The sequence below is a fragment of the Motacilla alba genome, chromosome 3, assembly GCF_015832195.1.
Source record: "Motacilla alba alba isolate MOTALB_02 chromosome 3, Motacilla_alba_V1.0_pri, whole genome shotgun sequence".
Lineage (NCBI taxonomy): Eukaryota > Metazoa > Chordata > Aves > Passeriformes > Motacillidae > Motacilla > Motacilla alba.
The window spans coordinates 4985671-4996855 of NC_052018.1; the positions used below are offsets into that span (position 1 = coordinate 4985671).

Below are 11185 nucleotides of genomic sequence, written 5' to 3' on the forward strand. Positions count from 1 at the left end.
CATAGGCTTGATAGCAGGTTTGCTACTGGCTTTGAATACAGGGCAGGGAGGTGGGCACAGCTCCATTCCTGGGAAGCAGAAATCTAACCCTGACTTACAGTAAAGATTCTCAGCCATCAGCCTCAGGACAGCAGTTGTCAGACGGGTACCTCCCTCTCAGTCTCTTCTGATGAATGAATAGCTGGTCACATAGAATCCCAGAACTGTGGAATGGTCTGGATTGGAAGAAACTTTAAATATCAACCAGCTCCACACCCTGCCATGGGCAGGGACAGCTTCCACCATCCCAGGTTGCAGCAAGCCCTGTCCAGCCTGGCCTTGGACACTTCCAGGAGTCCAAGGGCAGCCACAGCTTCTCTGGGCAACCTGTGCCAGAGCCTCACCACCCTCACAGGCAAGAATTTCTTCCTGATTTCAGCTTAAAGCCATTGCTCTGTTTACTAATAAAACCCAGCTGTGTTTATTCTTCTCTGACCCGAGATGCCTGAAGGTGAGAACAGCCCTTGCTCCTCTAACTTGGTACCTTTTCTAAGACTGTAACTCCATGAGAGCTTCCTCTTGTGAGCAGGTGTGATATGGGCACACCTGTAGTTCAGAGCAGCCCCAGTGAACTTCCCTGTGCTCAGTGACCCCTGAAAATCTCAGTCTCTTGTCAAAGATGCTGAGAACCTCCTGAGTTGAGGATTCAATGCTATTTCTGCCTTGAAGAGTCTCCATCCTTTGGGTTAATAAAAAACTCACTAAGTCCTGAGCAAGCTCTTCTAATTGACCCTGCTTTGAGCATGAGGATTGGCCTGGGAGATCACCAGAAGAGTCTTCCAGCCTCAATCCTTCTGTAATTCTGTAATTCTGTGGTAATGCGTGCTGAGACCTCAGCCTACTTGCCTAGATCTGTATGGCCCTTTCAGGCTATGATTGTAGAAGGTATTGACCTTTAGGATGAGCTGAGTTCTCTCAGCATCAAGGAGGAGGGATCTGAAATTCCCTGAGCTGCAACTCACAGCCAAACAACAAACTGGGTACTTAGTGGATTCACCCAGAACAGAAGAGATGCAGGTAGAGTTTCTTCCCTTTGCCTGAGGGGCTTGAACCTGCATCTCCCAGCTGAAGGTTTGAAGAACCTGGCAGTATTTGGTGAATGATATTTAAACAACAAATAAAGGCCAAGAAAGTATCTCCTGAGCCTGTCTAGATATTGTCTGAAAACAGATTTCATTCATTTATGTGTGTGGGGAAAAGGCTTGTCTAAATATTATGCTTTCTTATGGGAGACAAAAAAAAATCATCATATTTTTGGACCAGCTCCAGGAAATTCATAAGTTAAAAAAAAAAAAAAGGAGGATAAATAAACCTACTTACAGAGTTAGTATAAGACATTCATCTCTCTCACAAGAACACTCAGAACATTGATTTGTAAGCACAAATCAATGCGGAGCAAGCTGCAGGACCAAGATATTTGCTGGGAGCCAAGATATCTCAGAATAAACTTCCATTCTGACACTCACTCTTTCTGTGGCTTTAGGCAAGTCAGGTCTCTTTATACAAAATACAGATTATGGAATTTAACCCTATGGCTGAAAAGGGTTGCGTGCCATGAAACATTTTAATTATGGTTATATTATATTGCAATATTAGAGACCCTACCTTCTACCAGGGAAGTCAGGAGTGTGACATTTGCTGCTTTTCTTCTTCCTGCAGGCAAATTTAGTCCAAGTCTGTCTAATTTTTCTCTCAAGCAGCGTCCTCCATTCTTGGATTTTGCTCTGTCATGAGAGAACAGCAGGAAAGAGAGATATTTGTCATTATTCTGCACCTTTCCCCCATGTTAATATAAGCCTAGAAATCGTGTACACTTCATTGACAAATACGTGGGGTAATGCCTGCAGTAGTGACATCCATGAGAAGTATTTCCGAGCTGTATTCCTAATTTCCTGCTTGCTCTAGGTGATTCTTTAATCTAGGTGATTCCTTACCATCATCTCCTTGGCAGAGTTAGAGGTTTTAATGCCTGTCATGGGGGCATCAGATCTCCAGGCAGTTTCCACCTATTGGAGCCCAGTGTCCTTACTTAGGCATGACACCTGGGGTTACAGTGACTAAATATAAATATTGACAGTGCAAACACTTACACCTGATTTAGCCAAGCCAGGCTCCGAAGACAAATCAGGTAGAAACATGACCTTCTAGAATTAGATTAAACAGACATCCACAATGAGTGAACTTTACTCATCTGGCTTGTCTGGCTATTAAAGGAAGCCAGATAGCTACTTAAATGTAGATGTCTATGTGGAAACCAGCTCTAACTACCCCTCTATAATTTATGTAGAGACCTGGGCATTTAGAAATATTGTCTACAAAGCCCAAACCTCACAAGAAGGCCAAGGCAATAGGAAATGCTGAAGATAAAATCTCAGCCATCATTAGTTATCTGTGCCCCATTGCTAAACGCCTACATCCCATTGTTCTCACTAAATGGGTCCTTGTGTGTCCCAGATGCTTTTCTGTGGCACCTCAGTCTTTAAGGCATTTCAGACAAATCCACTTATGCAGCAGATGTAGGTTCAAATTTTTCCTCAGCCTGAGGGAATTTTAACCTGTATCTTTCAAACAGATGCAGCAGTCAGCTGACAGCAAATAACTAATGTTAAAATGCTTAAACAATGAATAAAACAGTGACTGGAACCTCGATACCTCCCATCCCAAATGAATGACCTGTCCTTTAATTAGATAAGTGTCTACACCTTTGCTTTTTGTACAAGAAATACATAATTAACCCCAAACAAGATTGAGGGGCCTGCAACTTTGCAAAAGTAATCACTGAGTGGCAAAAATAATTAACTAAATATTTTGAGGTTCATGTTCAAGTTCCTTCAGGCAGAGGAGGAAACCAAACACGTAATATCAGCATTTGGATGTCTGCTTTTTTGCATTGAAAAACACCACAACTTTGGCCACCTTGTTTGTCAGGAAATATCTTCTGAAAAGGATTTTTTCCTTATTCAGAAGAACATTTTATTCCCAAAGCAAGCTATTTGGGAAAATAGGTAACCAGTGACTGCTGACAGGATGCAAAACAAAGCCTTCAAGGTCTCAGGCAAACAATCAATGAGATTTTGTTTTCCTACATCTTTCCTGGTCAAATACAGAGTGCTCGAGACTCTTCCCTAGCTGTGAAACTCTCAGTTGCAAACTGACTAAATCTCTTCCATTGCTCTCTCTGATTCATAAAACTAAATTAGAACATCCAAACTGCAGACAGGGAGGAGTCCCTGGCTTTTGCAAACTCCTGAACCATGCTCAGGGTTAATTTGGGAGAGGAGATATTTAGTCTGGGTCAAAAACCTGTGGGGATAATCCAAGCATTTTAACAGAGAGAGAAGTGAGCCCCCACATTCCAGTCGATGCCCTTGAATCTGTAATAGCTTGCACTGTATTGATGAAATCTGCAGAGTATTTAAATGAAAATTAGCTGAAGGTTTCTCCAGGATGAAACAAATAGAGGGGAAAATTTTGGTGAATGTAGATTTTGGATTCCAATGCCCATAGAGGCAGTTGAATGGGACTTATGTCTTGAAAACAATTTATGATCTATAGTCATTATTCTTCAAGATGTGTCAAGACAGCTCTGGAGTGCCTGCATGTCTCAAGCTGGTTAAAATGACTTTCAGTACAAGCACGAGGATCAGTGTGGCCCTCAGTGCCAGCAGTGAAATAGCCCATGACTTTCCAGCTAGTTTTGATCAAAGGGTGTTCGAGCAGCTGATGCCATCTGAGCTGACGCCTCAGGGACACCGTGACTTAGATATGCCTGGCTGAATTACAGTTGCCTCCTGGTTTTCCTCTTGCAATGTGAGGCACAGTCTGTCACTTTCCTTCTTTCTGCTCCTGCTCTCTGCAGGTGTCTGCTCTGGTCAGTGAAGGGTCAGAGGCAAAACTTTACCTAAGTATTCACTTCTCCCCTAATACGTCACAATGAGAAAAGTAAAACTAGCTTATTCTGTCTTTTTTGTGCTTAAAAAAAACATGCAGAGAAAAGAAGAAAAAGGCATCCATACACCTTGGTGTTTTATTTTTTTTTTTGTTGAGAGAGGGCTGTAACTATCATAAAACTATTTGCTTTTAGATGGTTTCTCAGCAAGAATTTAAATTTGTAGGTCGGGTGAAATTTTCCACACATTGAATTTCCCTTGTTTTGGCTCAAAATAAGTCAAAGCAATATCTATCCATGTCTGATGAGTAACTGAACAGAGGAGGTAAAAAAAAAATCAGTTTGATGAAAGATGCAAACTTGCTAATTTGCTGAAAATTCCCCAGTGTTCCCTCTTGATCCATCCCCTTCTGTTCACTTCAAGTTTGACCACTATCTAAGTAGGGGAAAAGAATAAAGTCTATCTGTTGAAAATAAAAGCTGTTACAGCAATTGCAGCATTGCCTAGGAGTTGTTATCCTCACCTTCAACTTACCTTCTCAAAATGCCTCCGAGGAGGGAGGCGTTGAGGCATTCTGGTGGTGAAAGGCGCCTCTTCACCTCCGCGATGGTCACTTTGTACTTGGAAGTGGAGCTGAGCAGGGACAAACGACCAGGAACTGAGCAGAACAGGTCGGTGGGGTTGACAACACAGGTGCCACCTTCAAAAAAAGGAAATATTAAAATGAGGGAAACCTCCTCTTCTGTGTTTTGGCAAGCTCAACCATGAAGAACAATTCTGTGGTTCTCTTGTGGTTGGTTTTGTTTGGGTTTGGTTTTTCTTAGGGTGTGTGTGGTTTGGATTTCTGTAATATTATTGTTTTGAGAAAAATGAATGTGTTGGAATTTCACTGTGGGAACAGTGAATTATTAGATCCCAAAAGCTTTACAGTCAAAATACCTTGTTATGATTATTTGATATCATTTGATTTCATGCTCAGAAAAAAAATTACCTATTATCACTAAGGTCTTTCCAATCTAGTATGATTAAAAAAATGAGATTAAACCCTCACTTGGAATTTGAAAAAAACACAGTTTGTGAAAATATTAGGATGCTGGTTCTAATGAGAAATGTTAAATTTAACTCCCACAGCAGTATTTAGGATTACAAAGATGCAAGAACACCATGGATGTGCAGTGATTTGCAGCAAGAACAGCTTTCCACACCTTTGAACTCATAAATTCCTTCCAAAGTTAGGTCAAATCCTCAGCTGATATTAACGATTGAAATCTATTGAGCTACATCAGTTTATCTCAGGTTAGCTCTGCAATTGTTTATTTCTTGAGAGTGGCAATTACTTGGCCTGGGTCTAAAACTGCTGAATGATCACCAAATCTTTCAGTCAAGACTGTGATCAATAACTCCTCAGGCAAAACTGAGCTTTTAACTTAAAGTTAGTAGGAGAGAGAGAAAGAGAGAAAACTTTCTCTTCAACCAGTCCAAGAGAGTAAAACAAACTCCCAGGGAAAAAAAAAAGAAATAATCTCAAGGACTAACACATATTTTATCACCAAGCACAAAACATTTTCCTTTGACCTGCCTTCTCCAACCTGACTACAACAAAAAAATTCTGTGGAAGAAATAAACCTTACCACTGTACGCACTATTATTCCCTGGGGGAAAGATGAGAAAAAGAAGAATGAGCTGCATATGACAGTGATACAAAATATCATATTATTCAATGCACTACTAGAAGGAGTTCAGATGGTTTATGTGAGGATGATGATGTGAAGACCTTCTTAGAGTAGAATTAATCTGTGCTTATCACTCAGGCTTAAAGGAGGCATACTGTATCTTTTAAAACACCCTGATAGTTTTTTTTCCTGTGAACATCTTAATCTTTTTTAACTACAAAAGTTCACTTTGTTGTGCTTAAAAGTTTTATCTTCTAATCTGAATCCCATAATGAGAATAGAATAGAATAGAATAGAATAGAATAGAATAGAATAGAATAGAATGACAATTAAAAGGTCCCTTTAGGCAAGATCCTACACCTTTTTCTTTATCAACTTACACATGCAACCCTCTTAAAATTAAGGTGACTCTGTTCCACTTCTCACAGAGACAGACTGAAGGATGAACCTTCATTAAATGCAGACTATTGCTTGCTTACATAAGGCAAACAGAATTTCTTTCCAAATATTTCAGCTCTTGAAGGTATATTTAAACATTTGTGCTGACAGCAACACCAGAAAAGAACATCTCTTGGTATCAATCCCAGATGGGTGAGATCCTGACTCAGTACAGCAGGGTATTTTATGACTTCTAATTATGTTCCAGGGCAGATATTAGTGTCCACTTCTTAGACAGGATATAGAGACAATTCATGCATCACCAAAATATAGGCACATCAAGGGCACTGATGCACATTTTTACACAGCTCAAAGCTACAATTAATGAGCTCATGTGCTCAAACACACAAATCTGGCGCCACACGCCTGAAATAATTTTGGGTCTGTGTTGTTTTGGTGTGTTTGGGTTTTCTACGGTAGATTTTCTTTTTTTTTTTTTTTTTCCAGAAACCTGTAAATATTTTCAAGCAACGTTTCCCAACTTCTGGTCTGTCAGGTACATTTGTGAAGAGCGTTAACACTGAGTAGATCTGTTTGTTTGGCATCTGCCACACAATGCACATACACACGTGTGTATATATATATATATATATATATATATATACGTGTCAAGAAAACAGTAGCACTGTCTACATATTTATTTACTTCAATGAGTCTCTAGATTTTATAACGAGTGAGACTGTACAGAAATCAGTGTCATATTAAAGTTCATCTCCTTGCCAGGTTAAGCCAGTATGCGCATCCTTTATGCCAGATAAATAATTGTTCCTTTAATCCAAAAACCTGTTACCCTGCAGCTGCTCCTACCCTAACCAGAATTTACTGGAACACTTCTTATTACTATTTCTTATAAAGTTGCTTACAGTCTGAAATATTTTAAAATATCATGCCCAAGCAATGTGATCTAAACCAAGGCAATTCCAGGTGAGCCAGGTATGGGTTAAGAGTAAAAGAACTCGGCAAGTCTAGAGCATTTGCTTTCCAGAAACATGGGGAACAAGTAGCAAATTACAAGAAGGTAAAATGTATTGCATATAATTATTTCACTCTATTAATTATTCATTGACACAGCCACAGAGAGCAGTGTGGTGCTTTCCAGACGAAGGTATGTCTTTGTGACAAGCTGTGTGCATTTTTGAAGGCGAGAATTTCCTCCCAAAAACACCACCTTGGAGAGGAGATGGATGAAGTCCTGGCCTTTACACCACCCGTAAACAGAAAAAGGCATAGAGGGCTGTTGGAAAGAGAGGAGAAAGGAGAAGGGCAGCCACACAGGAGGATGAAGGATTAGGTTTCTTGTCAAACACAAGCTTCAGAGTATTCCTTCCTTCCTTCTGATCGCGTGTTAGAGTGATTTTGCAAAGCAGCTTAACATGAAGACCGCAAGATATGTTTTAAGGTGAACTAAACAGCAGTGGCAACAAACAGCTTTTTTCCCTGTCAACACAATGCCACTGTAGGTGCTGCTGGAAAAGTCAATCCTAGCTTAATTGTTGAGCCAATCTTGTCATAACAGAGTACTTGAGAGGTGGGATGCTAAGATACCAGCAGAAGAAGCAGAAATAATGCCTCAAGAACAGAGTGGAAATAATGCCTTTCGTGAGTCTAGTGATTCAGCCTGGAAATTCCTATTACTCTCAGCAGTTTTTACTGGCTTTGGAAATCTTTACAGATTGGCTTCTGGTGCCAGGACACATAAGACCCCCTCAGCTCATCAAATTAAGAGCCCCTCATGCAGGAATAACAAAGAAATCTGCCCACAAATTTCTTTTTGCCGCACAACAGTGTGCCTAAAGAAGGGAAAGCTGTGGCCCTTGCACCCTGGCTCATTATCTATTGCATTCATCCTATTCATCCTATGGAAAAGGCAGAAAATGGAAAAGGAGAGCAGGCAGACAGTGAGATAACTGGTGGGATCATCCAGCTGATTGCCTCAGCAATTTTGTGCTCTGAATATGAGGTGAAGTGGCCTGTGAGTGTTAAGAAGACTCTTTTTAGGACAACTGTTTATTCCCATAGGGAAGTGATTACTTAGTCTGATCTGACTTCATCTGTTGCCATAAGATGCTACTTTAGAGATGACTGTAAATTGTGATGGTTGCACTCTTACAGCCAGAGGTCTGGAAACAGAGTCAGGACAAGATTTAGGCAAAAGGAGAATTACAATTTATACTGCCACTGATAGATTAGAGGGGAAAAAAAAGAAAGAAGGGAGGATTTCAGGCACTCAATCCCTTCTTTAAGGAGTCTCTCTCATCCAACTCTGTTCCATTACTTCTTCATTCACGACAGAGTTTTAGTCTCTGATTTGTCATCTTCATGTTGATTTCAATAAATGCAATTTGTTTTTGCAATAAACACAAGATAATAATGAGTGAGAAAGAGAGATGCTTTGTGCAGCTGACTTCATATAGGTGACAGGCCAAGGGCCCAAAACTGCTGTGTACTGAACCCTCAAATCACCTCAAGGCAATACATATAACCTGATGTAGTTAAAGATGCTCCTGCTCATTGCAGAGGGTTGGACTAGATGACCTTTAAAGGTCTCTTCCAACACAAAATATTCCATGATTCTAATCTATGATTATTTTCAAGTGGCCTGACAGAGGGGAATGACAAAAGACTAAGATAGTTTTTATTACTTTACTCTGGGAGCCCAATCCTTTTCCTTCTAACTGACTGGTTCATGCTCCACACAGTATCCTCCTTCATGAGAACTGTGCTTTTGCTTTGTTTCCCAAGCCTAGAACAAGCAAAAGTTAGGCTATGTGGTACTGGAAAAGGTAGTCAGAGCAAACATGGGGAGAGCATTTTCCCTCTCTTCTTCCTGTCTCTGCATCAAATAGCACACGTGGGTACAAAATGCGTGCATGAGTGACAGTGGGTTGTGCAGATGACAGCAGGGAGAGCAGAGCCATGCTCTAACCCACCCGTCTTGTCAACACAATGAAAATCCCAATAACGCACGTGGCAAGAACGCTGGCTCTGTTTTGGTTGCAGGTTCTCTTTGTACAGATAAAGAGAACAATAGGGTGGCTGGAGTGTGGTGGTTTATTCTGATTTAGTTTCTCGGGCTCCTGCTGAAATACAAGGCTCCCTACACCATCAGAGTAAAATATTTGTGCATTCTTTCATTAATAAAACCAACATTCTGAAATATTTTTTATGCTTCTCATAAGCAATATTTTTGCTTTTTCAGGAATGACAGAGACAAATGTCCATCAATGTCACTAGATGTTTTTTACACTTTAAATACAATTTTAAAAAAATATATGTCTATAATTTTATGCATCCTTACACTCTGTAAGGCCATCTTTCATTTGTTAATTGTAACAGCCACAATATGAGTGTTTTCTATTCATTCAATACAACATAGTCCCTTTCTCCAAGACATCCACTTGTAAATGTCATGCACCTATGTAAGGAAACATCATAATACACTGGTGACAACACTGCAGAAGTGCTGTTTATTTTGTTTTTCAGGGTATAGACGTTTGTGTACTTGTGTACATTATTAAGTATAAGCACACCTGAATGTCAACAGATTGATCTTATATAAAATATTAATAGCATGCTATGCTTTTTATTAGTCTATTATTTATATCTACAGTCCCTGTTTGTAGGATCCTCCAGTTTATAGTCTATTTTCTGCCCTGTGCTGAAATTCTGGCAAGTTTAGAGTACGTTACAAAATAAAGACATTAGAATCTGCCTCTCCTTATCTTGTTTCCCTTATCATGTAGCAAATGTAAGCAAGTAGTTATCAGTACAGATTTTGTCAGTACTGTTTAATCTCATTTTCAGTTCCAAAAGGTCTATAAGCAATTTAAAATGTTCTCCAAGTTATCCTCACATGACCCAGTCATTAATATCAGCAGCTAAATACTCAAAACTCTAAAACTAATCTACATTTGTGTGGAAAAATAGAAAGTACTGCAATTTTTGGGGTTTTTTTGGTTTTTTTTCCCTTTATTCTTTTAGTTTCATTTAAGTTAACAAACTTTGCATCATGTTGGTAGCCACATAAAAGCAGCTCATGCCACAAACACAAACAATTCCAAGATGTCCCTCACTACAACATTCATGGCAAGAAAACAAAGACATGCCTTCATGAATAGAACATGAGGATTTTTTAAATATAAACCAAAATATTCAATAAGATTGAGGGTATCACCAGCAGTTTATAAGACCAGCCTCTTACCTACACTACGTTTTTAATGATATTAAGAGCTGTAAGAGTTTTAAGTGTGAGCAAGGTTTAAAAAATAGCTTGGGAGAAGCAAGGTGGAAAACAGAATAATACGAATAAGTGAGTTTGTTACAGGAAATCAGCTTTAAAGATTTTAAGAACATGTAAAAATATCTCCTGCCTCAGGACCAGCCCTCCATAATCGAGGTGTATCAGCACTGGCACAGCAGAACTTCTGCAACTCCTGGGCTGAAGTGTAAGATCCAAACCATACCCAAAAGAAAAGACATCTGCTTCATTCCTCTTTCCCACAGACAAGGGGAATGTATCTTCCCAATGCCTCTCCAGGTCGTCCCTGTGCCAGTGGCTTGGGAAAACTGCTGAGCGCAGCTGGAGAGCGCCCGTGTCCCTGTGCTGCTTCCTGCAGGACAAAGGCTTGGGCAGGCTGTGTGTGGTGTGGGTTGTGGAGGTGTGATAAAGGTTTGAGGCTCTGCTCAAGGTGCCCCACGAGTGGGGCAGAGCCACTTGAAAGGTGAATCTGTCCCAGGAGCCGCTGGCTGGCTCTGTGCGTGTCCTGTACGTGTTGCGTTTTTCCTGTGTGCCCACTTGTCGTGTGCTCTTACACACTTCTATCCCAGTGTGTGCCTGAGTTCGTGGGAGCTCTGGGTGGTGCACATCCCGGGTATGCCTGGCTCCAAAATCTCCGCTGAGGCAGGCAAAGCTGGGACTGTGCAGATCGTGACACCCCGCAGCTCGAAATGGAGCGAAGCGAGATAGAAAAGACATAATACACAACTTCTACCCCAGCAGGAATGGGGAGCAGCACAGAGTCCCAAAGCCCGGGAGAACGCAGCCCAGGGACTTTCCATGACCCTGCTGCCCACAGCCAGAAAATGCACCTTTGATAGGTCAGCGGGGAAAAGAAACAAATGACAAAAAAAAAAAAGAAAGAAAAA

The 11185-nt window shown here is 40.6% G+C and overlaps 1 protein-coding gene across 4 annotated transcripts in view; it reads right to left on the reverse strand.

The window, feature by feature from the left end:
• The window catches only part of TFAP2D (transcription factor AP-2 delta), a 53310-nt gene that overhangs the window by 31818 nt on the left and 10307 nt on the right, over nucleotides 1–11185 (reverse strand). For all 4 annotated transcript variants that reach the window (XM_038133910.1, XM_038133912.1, XM_038133909.1 and 1 more), the window contains 2 exons: nucleotides 4464–4629; nucleotides 1645–1763 (listed from right to left, as the gene is read on the reverse strand). In XM_038133910.1, coding sequence (XP_037989838.1) covers nucleotides 1645–1763; nucleotides 4464–4629 — 285 coding nt within the window. The remainder of the gene's footprint in view (nucleotides 1–1644; nucleotides 1764–4463; nucleotides 4630–11185) is intronic.